General features: G+C 37.4%; 1 protein-coding gene across 1 annotated transcript in view; it reads right to left on the bottom strand.

Annotated features, from left to right (window-relative positions):
- Positions 1 to 14874, bottom strand: part of ITGBL1 (integrin subunit beta like 1) — a 127867-nt gene that overhangs the window by 5464 nt on the left and 107529 nt on the right. The window contains exons 8-9 of the mRNA XM_042867549.1: positions 13441 to 13557; positions 3628 to 3774 (exon numbers count right to left, since the gene is read on the bottom strand). Of these exons, the coding sequence (XP_042723483.1) occupies positions 3628 to 3774; positions 13441 to 13557 (264 nt within the window). The remainder of the gene's footprint in view (positions 1 to 3627; positions 3775 to 13440; positions 13558 to 14874) is intronic.

Here is a 14874-nt window from a genome sequence, read left to right as displayed (position 1 = left end):
CTTTTGCTACAGGTGGCATAGTCAGTGAGCCAAGATTTTCAAAGTAGCCTAGGAATGTGGACACTCGACTTTGCTTATATTAACAGAGTTTAATTTTCTGAAAGTTTTCAGCACTTATCTACTAAAAACCAGAACTCCTTAGACTATTAAATGCGACATACAGAAGTTCAAGCTTCCTCAATCCATTATAGCTCTTCATTATTTTGGCTAGGTTTCCAGCAAGGATGGAAATAACAAACCCTGAAAGAACTCATTAGTGCATGTTCTACATTCTCTCTTTGACCAGTTTTGGTTACATACTGCTTAATGCACTGAAAAAGAAGGAACAATTTCTCATTTTTGGCCTCTGGACATAGCCGGTCACACGAGTTATGAACATTTTAAACTATGTTCACTCAGTAAGGCATGGTTTCCAGGCACATTTTTAAATATCAAGAATAGATTTGCCTGAATATTAATAATGTAATAATAATAAGAGCACATAAACAAAAGTTTTGAGAAATTTGTCTCTCTTTGCCTATGACTCCCTTCCCACTCAGAGACACAAGAGATAGTAGCCTTCTTCATAACTTCGTTCTAGTGGATGTGAAAGTACTGCCTGCTTTATCTCACCTCACTTAGAATACAAGCTTTAGGGTCCTACGCAGAGGCTTTTTCGCCCGTGAGGGAGCGTCCCATAACCGTCAGTTAGGTAGATTTGATCAGTGCTCCAAGTCACTAAAACTCTCTCATCTTTCACAAGAAACACAAGCACCATCTCTAAGGGAAACAGGTCATTCCCCAAGTCATAGTATAAAATCACAAAATCATAGAATGGTTTGGGTTGGAAGGGACCTCCAAGGTCATCTCTAACCCTCCTGCTCTAGGCAGGGACATCTCCCTCTAGACCAGGTTGCTCAAAGCCCCATCCAGCCTGGCCTTGAATGCTTCCAGCAAGGGGACATCCACAACTTTTCCGGGCAACCTGTTTCAGTGTCTCACCACTCTCACATTAGGAATTTCTTCCTAATATCTAGTCTAAATCTACTCTCTTCCAATTTAAAACCATTTTCTGTTGTTCTGTTGTTACACGGCCTTTTAAAAAGTACCTCCTCAACTTTCCCATAGGCCCCCTTCAGGTATTGGTAGGCTGCTATGAGGTGCCCTGGAGCTTTCTCTCCTTCAGGCTGAAGAGCCCCAGCTCTCTCAGCCTGTCGTCATAGGGAAAGTGTTCCAACCCTCTGATCATCTTCATGGCCCTCTTCTAGACCTGTTCCAACAGCTCGATGTCCTGTTGGGGGCCCTGGAACTGGATGCAGTACTCCAGTTGGGGTCTTACAAGAGCAGAGGGGCACATACTGACTGCTCATGTTGAGTCTTTCATCAACCAGCAACCCCAAATCCTTCTCCTCAGGGCTGCTCTCAAGCTAATTCTCCTCCCAACTTGTATCTGTGTTTGAGATTGCCCTGGTCCACATGCAGGACCTCGCACTTGGCCTTGTTGAACTTCATAAGGTTGGTGTAAGCCCATCTTTCAAGCCTGCCCAGGTTCCTCTGGATAGCATTCCTTCTTCCTAGCATATCAACTGCACCTCTCAGCTTGGTGTGATTTGCAGACTTTCTGTGGGTACACTTAATCCCACTGCCCATGTCTGAAGTATCTAAGAAAAAAATACCTGTGCCTAAATTAGCGCTTGTCTAAGTACTGCGATTTACCCCTTGGGTATTTGCCAGCCATGCACTTCTGTAAGTTATCTGACATATACTGATATTTCTCTGCTGGAGCAAGCACTTGTTTGTGCCCAGATGTTTCCACAATCATGTTGCTTTAGCACCTAATTTGGCACAAGTTCATTATATTGGCTGCCCTGAGGGACACTTTCCATCACATTGGAAACTGTGGTCGAAAAAACTTAGGAAAAAAATCCCACTAGCATTCCTGAACATGGATTTAGGGTCAGAATTTTAACTCCTATATAAAATAAATGTTCAACAGTGAACTAAAATTGTAGCAAATCTGGACCTTTGTTCCCTATATTAATGGAGACAAGTTTAAAAGCACTTTCACAACTCATGGCAACTTCCAGAACACTTCAGACTATACCAGTTACAAGATCCCAAACCTCTAGCCAACAGAGAGGGAGAAAAAATTCTTGATCTCTCTGCAAGTTCCTGCCAGGTGATTTGCTCCCAAAGCCTAAAATTTACTTTGACATATGCCCTTATATGTTAGTTCAAAGTTACTTGTTGATGGAGAAAAACCCACAGGCTGGAAAAAGCAATTTTCAGCCACCCGAAAGACAGCAGATAATGCAAATATTTTAAAATTCAACATCATTTTTAATTTTCACTTTTATTTAGAATCTGATATTGTGTATTTTATTGCTCATCTTCACAGTTTATATAAAGAATCACAGGGAGACCATGCCAATGAGGAGCAAAGTTAGCTTCTGTATTACAACAAAGCAATTTCATTCCTGCAGAAACTCAGTATTCTCTTTCGTGTACCCTAATTTAAAGATAGATAATTACATTCTCTAGAAGTAATAGTGAAACACCACAACTTTCTCCTTTTCCATGATTTGCACCAACTTTAGCGAAATAAATAAATAAATAAATAAATAAATCTAAAAAAAAAAATAAAATTGTACAACAGGGAGGAATTTGGATCAGCCATGAACAAGCTGAAGAAGATCAGGCTGAAAAATCCATATGCATATACACATAAAAGTTACCGGAAAGGGCAATTTAAATTCTGCCTGATGTAGAAGGTTCTTAGCTGTTTTCTCCAGTTAACAGGTAAGATGATCATTGTTGATGCAGTGGATGTATGGACAGAGGAGATGGCACATCCATCTCTGTGTGGGAGTGTTCCAGCCTCCAGCTAATCTCACCACCCATTTACCATCTCTTCTCTTTTAGCTATGTTACATTTTAAAAAGAGACAGCTTGCACTAAAGGGGAGCAAAGAAACCCTCCTTTCAGTAATGCAATTAGCCATCCTGAAAGACTGCAGGGTAAGAACCTCAGAGAACAATTTGACTTAATTATCAGGATTTTTAAAATTTTATTTCTCCCTCTGGCAAATTTTTATAGCTGGACTGAAGCTGACATAACCACCTTAATAAAAGTTAGGAGATAAGAGAATGTGTTGGATTCTGCCATGGGGACCACCAATATCTACCTTTCATTTGCTGTTGCACTGGCAAAGGGAGGTTGAGCATACTGAATGTTGCTGCTAAGCTCGATCCTCAACTTATTTTTGCCTGAGATATTACATTTTCCATCTTGCCCACTGCAGTGTTACTGCAGATAGCATTCTATCCCTAAGACTAGATGGAGTGCTAACATTTGGTTTATAATGTACAGCTGCTTAATGCAAAGCATCAGATAAACAGATGAAGGGAATTATAAGCTATTAACAAACTGCATAGAACGTTAATGCCATTAAGCATGTATGGCTGCAGTGGGTGTTTGGCAAAATGGATGTAAGTGCATTACAGAACCAAATGTAAATTCCTATAATAACAGGTGCCTTTGAAAGAGTTACTAAACAACAGCCCAATTTCATGCACATTAGTCTGCCAGAACCTGACCATTTCTTCTGCAAGGGCACTGTTGTGGAGTAGATAAGGTGTCAGTCCTTACCCTTTCCTGAGCATAATACACCATCCGCAGACTCGCAGAGACTTCTGCTCTCCTCTTCTGTCATGTTGCACTTCCTTGAATACTGGCACAACTTTCCAAACCACCCTTCCTGGCAAACACATCGGCCACATGAACAGATGCCGTGGCCTGTAATGACACCAAGTTAGGTTATTAGCAAAACAAGCAGAAAACTGTGAATGTGGTCATAGTTGAGGTCACCTCCAGATCTCTGCAATGTGAAGGGCATACTATGGAGGAAAGGAAAAGGAAACATGAAGAGGAAAAGGTGTCAACAAATACAGATAAGAATACAGAAAAGGAAAACGGGAAAAAGAAATAAGAAATATGTCCTAGGTAGTACTTCACTTTTCATCACAGAATTGTAATTTGCCTTGGAAAAAAAAAACAAAAAACAATCTCTAGCTAGTTAATTAGTTTACTGGGCTTAAAAGAAGTGAATTGCATATATCAGTGACTTTTGTCATATCCCACCTCCTATGTAGAACACAGGTGGAAATGAGGGAACTGAGATAATCTGGGAGCTGGGAAGTTGGGAACAAGTCGTGGGACTATCTGGCGAAGCACTAAACTGTAGGATGCAGAGACTAAAATCAGCCATTTTACTTTTCTAATTTGTGTACTTCTTGTGAAACAACATAATTTCACTTTACAAACTAGGAGGCAGCACTGTCAGCAGCTCAAAGGAGAGACAACTATTATAGTTCGCTGCAAGTGCTGACAGCCAAATACTTCACTAATTTATATTAGAAAATACTGGAGGCTCCAAAGTCTTGGAGCTGTCCATATTCATAGGCATCTAAATGTTCAGAAGAATTTTTGCAGCTCAGATGGTGTATCGATTGCTCTTAATTCTTTTTGGTCTTATTTTCTACACAATTGTAAATGGTCAGTCACAAAGAACACAGCTTTATTAACAATTTTGCAAGTGAGATTAAGCACAGATTACAAATTTACATAGATACATTTAATATATATCAAACATTATGGATTGAACGAGCAACAAGTGAAATGTAATGCTGCCATAGATTCTTTGTTATGTTTGGAAAACACAGTGATACCACAAACCGAAACAAAAGAAGAAGTAAACAACTGGATATGCTGTTCCATATGCAACTCCCAATTAGATGCATTGTCTACATAAACTTACTATGGATAAGTTTCTCTCAGAGTATTTTTATCTGCCTTATCTATCTGGCCCCAGCTTGAAGCATGGAACAGATAGGCAACTCAACTGAAATTTCCATGAAGAGGTCTAATGCAATCTTCATATGTATGTAAAAGGAGAGGTATGAATAGGAACAGAAGTAAATAGAAACATTTAGAGCACTGAGGAGATGGAAACACACTGTGATAATCCATGTTTGAAAAGATTTTGAGAAACTTGGAAGAGTCACAAAAAGTTCCAAAGAAAGAATTCAAAGGGTGAAGAAAATGACTTGTTGAAAGACATTCAAAGATCTGTATCTACTCACTTCACTGTGGAAAAAGCTAACCAAAGAAAGAAAGAAAAAAAAGCAAAACAAACTGAAAAAAATAAGACTAAGAAGTGTTTCAGCAACATCTGAACTCCCTTCTTTGAAGGTATTGGAATGGGGATTCTCCAACTACCCAAGAAAAAGCGAGAACCAGAGAGAAAAGCTGGTACTGACAAATTGAGACAATCTGAAAAGTGAAAAAAAGCAGTTATATGGGGATGAGAATTATTGAAGTAATGTCTAGTGACATTGGTATGGACCTACAGTCTTTAAAGCACAAATGGATGCCTTTCTCAGAGACAAGCTTTAGTTGCACATAGTACACAGAGTTCAATATAAGGGAGTCCTATGTGTAACATAATAACTACTTATAGACCAGTACATGAAGTTCAGTGTATAAGACCCTTTTGGGCTTTGTGAATTAATAACTGTTAGTCAACTTAAAAACTGATACGTTAATAGGCCTTTATTGCTTATTTCAACAGAAAGATTCTGATAGAAAGCTAAATCCAAACCTGTCAGATTTTATGCTGTTTAAAAAGCAGAACAAACTAAATGTTTTATGTTGTAATTGAAATGCTAACTTTTTATATATTTCTGGCTGGATGTCTGAGTCACCAGGACAGAAATCTGTAGTAAATTTAAAAGAAAGAAAGAAAGAAAGAAAGAAAAAAAAAAAAAAAAAAAAAAAAAGTAATTATCTAAATAATTAAATTTAATACAGAATATACCATGCATGCTTTCAGATTTCTCAGTCAAGAGAACTTGGTCCCTGTGCTGAAGAAGTTTCAAAAGAAAAGATGAAAAATATGTTGGAGATGAAAAAACTTTTATTTGAACACAAAAGGAACAAAAGAGAAATTACAAGTTGAGTTCATATGCCTAGCACTGATTGACATAATCTAAAGCATCAAGGACTTCCTCGTGATGGCAGTAACTATATAAGCATCCCTGTGTTCTTTTAGAGGCACATTATAGTTGGATAGGGACAGCAGAAATCATACGAGGTGCCTACATTTAGATTACTGAAGACTTTCAACTGATGATTATCAGCTGATAGTCTGTGAACTCTATAGCAGAGTCAAGAGTTGAAACCATATTTCTGAATTTTCAGGCCAAATACTATCAAAAGCTCTCTTTAGTTGGATGATAGTCTGATACTTTTTTCTAATTGTTGTTACTAAGCATTTTAGCTACATTATATCATATATTTCTTCTGTGAAGCAATATTACTGCAAGAAATGAGAAAACTGTCTAACAGCAACTGCACCATAATATTAATAGTTAGCTTTGCTAAATGAAGTGTATCATTAATCACAGCTCTCTCATTATGGTTATGAACTTCTTCGTCTTATAAGAGCATATAATCTAAAAATACCGTGTTTCTGCCTCACTGTAAGACAGAATGAGAGAATAAATGTCATTCATGATTTCTGTACTATGGACCTAGAAATCTTCATTAAAAAGAATTCACCATTGCTGTTTACCATATAACAATGCATAGTTATATTCCAAAAAATGAAATCTGCATGTCCTCTGAATCAATTTACTTAGTCTAGCTGGATAGTAATGAAAAATTTATGTTCAAAGGAGCACAGCAATTAGGGATAAGTTATACCAGCCTCTTGGGAGGGACATCATCCACTGCACATGCAGGTAATGTTTATGTGATCCTATAATCCTTCAGTGATTTTAATAACATGATTTGGAAGTTTCTGTGTTTGTTCCTGAAGTTTAAAACAGAAAGCTGGCAATTGTAGTTTTAAATAAATGTAGACTCGTAAATCATGATTTTTCCCTTGTTTTCTGCCAATACATAGAGGCTGCTATTAGAAATCTTAATGCTAGTATGAATAAAGTATGGATGGAAATGTTTAGGTAAGCACCAGAAGAAATACCAGAATTAGGTTAAAATCATGGCCTGCACTGACATCCAACAGCACATTCAAATCAGGAAAACTGAGTGATGTGTCAAATCATTGTCAAGACCACGATGTCTTGATGTCATCAAAAGACTGAGTGCTCCACAGTAAAGGATATCAAAACAGAGTGCATAGTATTTATATGTCATGCCTTTCCTTTTGATCCCAACAGGAACAATATTGTTCTAAGGATGTCAAGACAAAAAGTGCAAGGCTTGTGTGGAAGTAAGCAAAATCCTGAATCAAGAAAATCATCTTAAGTGGTGGGTTCTAAAGGAAATAAAAGACAACTGCCAGGTGGTTGTTCACCAAGAAGAAAAGACCTACTATGAGCTTGGTGGCTCTTGTCCATCTTCCATGTCACACAGAAATAATCCTGACCAAACACTTAAACCCAAACATTTGTATGCTTGCGGGACTCTGAGTGTGAGAGTGTGAGTGAATTAATCAATGAGAGACTGTGTCTAAGAAGTGAAAATTAATTTACTTGGGGATTTCATTTCATTAAAAAAATAAAAATATCTTCTTATGTAGAGTTTCACTACATGGATTTCCTGCTCTTAGAGGAGAAAGAGGTGTGAATGCAGATCTGAAGGAGAGAAGTGCTATTTGTTAGCTCAGTATTTTCTCCAAAGCACAAAGCAGTTCCTCCAGCTTTTACAAACCTCTGAACCAAAATCAGAATCTCAAAATAATGAGCCTGGAGGAATTGGGGAAAACAGACAAGATAGCTGCAGGTACTCCTTGGTGTAAAAGGTTGTGATACGCCAACTATTCAATTACCTAACTGGATTCCATACAGTGTTATGATTAAATTTTGATGTGCTGTGGCCAAAACAAAAAGTTAAGAAGTAAACAAGGTCAGTCGCACACTTGAAAATACACATATCATGCTTTTTGAAGTCTGATTTTGCCACTAGTCAAAATTTGGCTTGCTGGGATGACCAGAGTTTTGGTTGTTTCTTAATGTGAAAGACAGTACAGGCATCATGATTGAATATGAAAAGATCCCTTCAAAGCTGATTATCTTGTTTGCGCAGTATATAAAGCGGAGACTGAAATACTGACATAAAACGGTATGGGATCATCCCTATTGCTATGTAAAGGTCCTGCTATGTGTTACTCATTATGAGTTTCAGTCCTTGCTATTTGCACCAGCAAAGCTTGTGTGGAGTTTCAACCATTTTTTTTTCTCTTGTTGTTTTTATCATAGAGTTTTTCAGCAGCATAATCCTGCACCTGCTATTAGTATGTTGAAAACCCGGAAGGGTTTCTGGTGTTTTTCTTCAATAGATTAAGTTTTGCTATGACCAGAACTCACAGCTATGCCCATCATGGTCCATAGAACAAATCAAAATGAATGGAGTTAAGAGCATTATCAGATCAATTTCAAATTGATCTTTACTGTTGTCCTGAATTCTTTTTGCCTGCCTTCCCTCAGTCGTGAAAGAGAGCAGAACATGTAGAACAACAGTCAGCCCAATGAGGTGGAGCAGACAAAAATGGCATCACTGAAAAACATTACTGGACACAGTAGGGGAAATAATTACACTTGTAAGATCAGGACATATCTGCAGTTTGTAGGACAGCCATAACCTCAAAGGAGAGAGAGAAGTATACCTCTCGCCAGGACACTGGATAAATAAAGATTAAACCTTTTGTATTTCAGTTACACAGCTATGCCAAGACAGAACTCTTGCTGGCTTCAGTCATTTATGTGCTGTTGTTGGCACTAAAAGTATTTAATTTCCACAAGAAATAATAAAAAACTTAGTAAAGTCAAAGAAAGTGTGATGTATAATATTGTTGTGGAACAGCACTGCAATACCTCAGGGCAAATCTTACATAATCTTTCAAGTCTTTTGATATGGTCCCACGTCACATTCCTATCTCTAAATTGAAAATATACATGAATTTGAAAGGTGGACTACTCATTGGAAAAGGAGTTGGTTGAATGATCACAGCCAGAGGTTTGTGATCAAGGGCTCCATATCCAGGTGGAGACCAGTGACTATCCTCTGGGAGTCCCTTTTGGGACTGGTGCTCTTCAACATCTTTATCAATGAGTTACATAGTGGGATTGAGAGCACCCTCAGCAAGTTTGCTAATGACACTAAGTAGAGTGGTGCCACTGACACAATAAAAAGAAGGGATGTCATCCAGAGGGATCTGGAGAAGCTTGAAAGTGGACCCAGATTAACTGAATGAGATTGAATAAAGGCCAAGTACAAGATGTTGCATTTGTGTCAGAGTGATCCCAGATACATGAACAGGCTAGGAGAACTCACTGAGGACAGCCCTGCCAAGGAGGACTTGGGGTTTTGGTGTACAAATGGCTTGATGGAGACCCATCAAGCACTTGCAGCCCAGGAGGCCAACAGTATCTTGGGCTACATCAAAAGAGGGATGGCCAGCAATAAGAGGGAGGGGATTATTCAATTCTACTCTGCCCTTGTAAGGCCCCAACGGAGTACTGCATCCAGGCCTGGGAATCTAGCACAGGAAAGACATAGGAGATGTTGGAATGGGTACAAAGGAGAGCCATGAGTTTAGTCAGAGGGCTGGAAGCTGTTGTCCTGTGAAAATAGACAGACAACTGGGCTTGTTCAGCTTTTAGAAGACAAGGCTCTGAAGAGACCTCATTTCAACCTTCCAGTACTTAAACTGAGTTTATAAACAGGAGGGAAATTACTCTTTACACAGGCACATAGTGATAGGGAAAAAAAGGAAATTATTTTAAACTACAACAGAGAAGATTTAGGTTAGATATTAGGAGGAAGTTTTTTACTCAGAGAGTGGTGAGGCACTGGAACCATGTTGCCCAGTGATTGTTCTGGATGCCCCATCTCTGGAGACCAGGTTGGATGGGGCCATGGGCAGCCTGATCTAGTCAGTAGCAACCCTGACCACAGTAGGAGGGTTGGAACTAGACGATCCTTAAGGTCTCTTCCAACTGAAATCATTCCATGATCCTAAGATCACTGAAATAAATGGGCCTCCAAGTAATGGGCTTTTAAGTAGGTAGAACATAGCAGTCTCAAAGGCTGCATGAAACACCTCCTCTAGCCATAGTAAGTCTCTGCGCAGAGGCATGAACAAAGGAAGGAGAATCCACATGTACTAACAGAAGGCTGTGGAATCTTTTCCGAGTCCTCATGCAACTTCTGTCTTTGGAGAGAAAAATGTCTCTATTCCCGGTATTGCAATGATGGGCAGCTGAATTTTTAAGTGAATGACTCACTACAATCATACAGAAACGTGACAATAAGGTCTCACTCTATTGCACCCTAATTTATCATATCCTTCACCTCAGGTCTTTCTACTATCGCATGCACAGCTGGTCTGAAAAGCAAGCTATTAATCAATCTCTGCTGGTCAGAGAAGGACGGGAAAAATTCTTATCCAAATGATTAAGGTTGTCATTCACATTTCACATTTCAGAATGTGTTTTATCTCAAAACACTGGTTTTCTTTCTGCATGCTTACAGGCTCTCAGTGCTCAGTGTCAGACTGCACATTTGGAGTCCATCTTATAGTTCTCTGCAGACAGTTACTACCAAGAGTTTACAGCCTGAGGGTGATTGCAGAGGTAGTGATAGTGGTAGAAAAATTATCATGAAAAGAAGGGAAAAGTATAAGCAGTTCAGCAAGAGATTTAAGAGGTTCAGGTTGAGATAAAAGGCAGGGCAAATGCATAAGGAACAGAGATATTTGTGTGCCATTAACACAAAATTAATGGGAGAAGTTCTGTGAAGAAATAAACTGCAAAAGGAGAAGTGAAACAAGGCTAAAGGTGATAGAATCTTATGAAAGCAAAGAGATGAGAAACACCATGTATCAAAAGAAACATTTGAAACGCTATCAGAAAGATAGAAAGTTAGAGTCAAACAAAACATTGGACAATTCCTAAGGGATTGGGTTGAAGCTGTCAGTCATATCAGGTGCTTTTGAAGAGATGAAAAAGATAATAAAAGCAGTTCATCAGAAACTGTAGGGAGACATATTTGTCTGGTTGAAAGCCAGAGTGGAAGCAGAAAATGTGTGTAGAGTAAGCAGCTCATATTGTGAGCATGTGAAGGTGAGAGGATTTCACTTAAATGGTGAGATAAGCTGCAATCAATGGGGACTCTCTGAAGATAATGCAGATACAAACGTTCCTGTATTTAGAACTTACAGATCAAGTTCTAGAAAGTTAAGGAAGCAGCAAGGAAATCAATTATTGAGGTGAAGGTGTGGTTTCTTGGGCAGGTGGATCAGAAGCATAGATAGACACTGGATGACATAAAAAAAATGAGGATATGTGACTAGTAAGAAAAACGAGGAAAATATAGTGAAGGGAATGTAAGTGAAGAAGGTGCTCCAGAGCTCCAGCAGCCATGAGAAAGTGGTATATGGGAGAGATTCATGTAATCAGTAAGACACCTATATATGTCCCATGATATAGGGACATGCTTCAAGAAGTAAATTACAACCTAATCTACAGTAATCTAAAAATATGTTAACAGCTATGCGAAATGACCAGGAAATGGCCACAAGTTGCTACCAGAGGAGGTTTAGGTTGGACATAAGGAAGAACTTTTTCTCTCAGAGAGTGGTCAGGCACTGGAATGGCTGCCCAGAGAGGTGGTGGAGTCGCCGTCCCTGGCAGTGTTCCAGAGGCCTCTAGATGAGGAGCTACGAGATGTGGTTTAGTGCTTGTGGTAGCAATGGTAGTAGGAGGACAGTTGGACTAGATGATCTCGCAGGTCATTTCCAACCTTGTGATTCCATGATTCTATATGTTAAAATATAATTGATAGAACAAGAAGGAAAATGATGGGAATATGAAAAATAATCTGCCAATTATTTACAGCTGGAATCCCAACGGATCTACCACAAAAATCCAACAATTTTTAGCAGGTATTATTAACTGCAGTATGGCTTCTAGTTGGGAAGCCTAAAACTCCAGAGACCAGCTGTGTCTTATGTCTACCTCTGATTCATAATTTCATGAACTGATTTTCCTTTCTATTTATTGTTTCAAAATTAGGAAAAACAAACAAACAAACAAACACCTTTAAACTGAATTAGTTATTTTCTGCCATTGACATAGACAACACTGTTTAGACTTAAGGGAAGAGTTTATTTAGATAACACTGTGAATTAAAATGCTTCTTGCAGATTGAAAATAGACAGTGTTGAGCTGATTATCATTTCAGAGTGAGGTCCTCCAGCCAACAATGAAAGTTAAAATTATCACTATAACAAATAATGGACGATGGAAATTTTGCCTATGATTTCCAAAATGTGCAATCCAATTAGCAGCATTAACACTGAAGCATTGTCTCTGAATAATGTAAAATATGAATGACATAAGTGGGATGGATATTTTTAATCATGGAAGATGATGAATTTTGGTTTCCAGCTATTTAACTTAACAACAAATCCTTCCCAGGATTTCAGTGCTTTTATCTGCTTTGATATCTTTTAAATAAAATTAAATTTCAAATTATTATCTTTCTACACATTCATATTATTGAATTACCCTCAATGTTATGTACAATTTTTATTGTTGGTTAGATATTTCAACTCAAATTTTCCATTGTGCTTGGCAGAGCCCTGGAAGAAAGATTCCCTGTAGTTGGAAATTTTGCGTGCACAAAGATTATGAAGCAATGTGGTTTGTTTGTTTGTTTTAGATAGAAATAAGAGATATAATGAAATATGTTATGATTCATTTAGTTTTCTATTGTAATGTTAAGAATATTATTAAAAAGCCAATAAAGTATAGAAAGAGAGCATTTGGGACAAATACAATTACTGTGTTTTTAAATACAATACGTTATGCATGCATTTACATATCTAAATCTTATTTCTTAATGCCAACATTCATCACTGCAAAACCAAGAAGTGAGGTTTCCATTGTCAACACTAAAATAAACCATCTGAATGTACAAGTATGATTACAATGTATATCAAGCATTTAGATTACTTCAAAATATGTTCTACTTTCTAAGAAGATAGAAATATCACTGTTATGGAATATGAAATGTTCAAATATATTGGTGGTCATTATTAACATAAAGTAAAATACAATGTTCTCAGTAAGCCAACTACACAAAATGCAAATATAAAATTACTTAATTTTTCAAGTTTCATTTAAATAACTTTATTCTTCTTTAAAGAATACTGATGGAATTTGATATATGCTATAGCACTTAGCATACGTGCTATCAGTTATCTCTAAGCCAGTTCACTATTAGTGCTTCTGGAATTTTTAAATAAATTCAATACTTATACTGCTTATGTTATTTATGTTACAGTACTTATATACTTATGTTATATAATCAGGGAAAATAGAAGATTATAAACGGCCAAGATTTATATTAATTATATTATAGTAAGTGAATGCATACCCCCACAGACATTGCCATCCGCACTTTCACACTGCCGATCATCACATTCACAGTTTTTTCCATAGACTCTGTTGTCTCCTGGAGGGAAACAAGTGCATTGCCCACATTCACATTTTCCTGTAAGAAAAAAAATATTTTTATGGGTAAAATTTCAGTAAAATAAATTAAATGTTATAACAAACTTATTCTACACTCTACCTCTCAAAGACGTGTCACTCCGCATTAATTATTAAGTATGCACATAAATTGTATTAGAAAAAACCACAAAGTTACCCTTTCTCCATGGCAACAAGAAGCATAATATATTGCTTTTATGTCTTGATGGAAACAGCAATAATAGACAATCATTGGCACTGTATCTGCATCATACATCAGTTTTGCATAACAGAGCTATGGCACATGTTTAACTGCATAATTAACCTCTGTAATTGATCTAAAATATTTAGCACAGATCTCAGAAACTCTGAAAGAAATTAAATTAGAATTAAATCATTTATGCACTAGACTTTCTAAGATGCTATCTTTTTCATTCATGTAGAATCATATCTCTTTAAATTCTCTCTTGGGCATTTGGAAAACAAACAAAATGAGATCTAGACCTCAGGACATAGAAGTAGAAAGCATAATCTCTGTCACAGCCTTCCATCAACCTCATCATAGGAAAACTCCACAGGGCTTAAGGAGTGAACAGACTCAGCAAAACTCTCAGTTCGGATAACGCTGATTTTCTAACTTCTAAGAATTTGACTGCATAGTTTTATATATATATATAATCTTTTTAAACATCATGTTACTATAAGAATGCACAAAATACAACACAAATCAGGGGTAAATGGTCTTCAGAAAAGATAGCACGTACAAAGAAAAGGACCACGAGACATATGCATAACATACAGAACAGCCTGTTTTGCTGGATCTAGTTTAATCACAGCGGCAGTGTGGGCCTGAACACTATTGATCACAGAATCCAAATTTACAGTAGGAACAACTATCATTCTAAATCAAAAAGCCCTTCAAGCATAGCTCTTCATGATGAATCAGAAAAAATCAGACTCTGTATTACTTTTTCAGCACATGCTGAAATGTTTTCTGCAAAGAGAAAATGGCTTAAGGAGAACCTTAGTGGAGCTTTCCAAAGTAAGTTTCATGACAATAAGACCTTTTACATCGACATTCAACCAGATCATTTTCAGCTTTTAACTCACATTTGTTACAATTGTTTTTCAACAAAATCGATCTAAATAAACCGAAGTTGGATGGACCTTGTCACTTCTGGACCACATTTCCCACTTATTTTATTGCTGCTTGGCTCTGCAGCCTTCCATGCACCAGTGTTAATTGCACATTTCGATGGAAATTCTATGTGTCAGGACTCAATCTAGAATCATGCTTATGATCATCTTGAAGTACAGTAATTTTTTAAAAGATAAGAAA

This window comes from Lagopus leucura, unplaced genomic scaffold (assembly GCF_019238085.1).
Source record: "Lagopus leucura isolate 7727_CA_CO unplaced genomic scaffold, USGS_WTPT01 Super-Scaffold_100001, whole genome shotgun sequence".
NCBI classification, from domain to species: Eukaryota; Metazoa; Chordata; class Aves; order Galliformes; family Phasianidae; genus Lagopus; species Lagopus leucura.
This window is presented reverse-complemented; position numbering and strand designations above follow the sequence as displayed.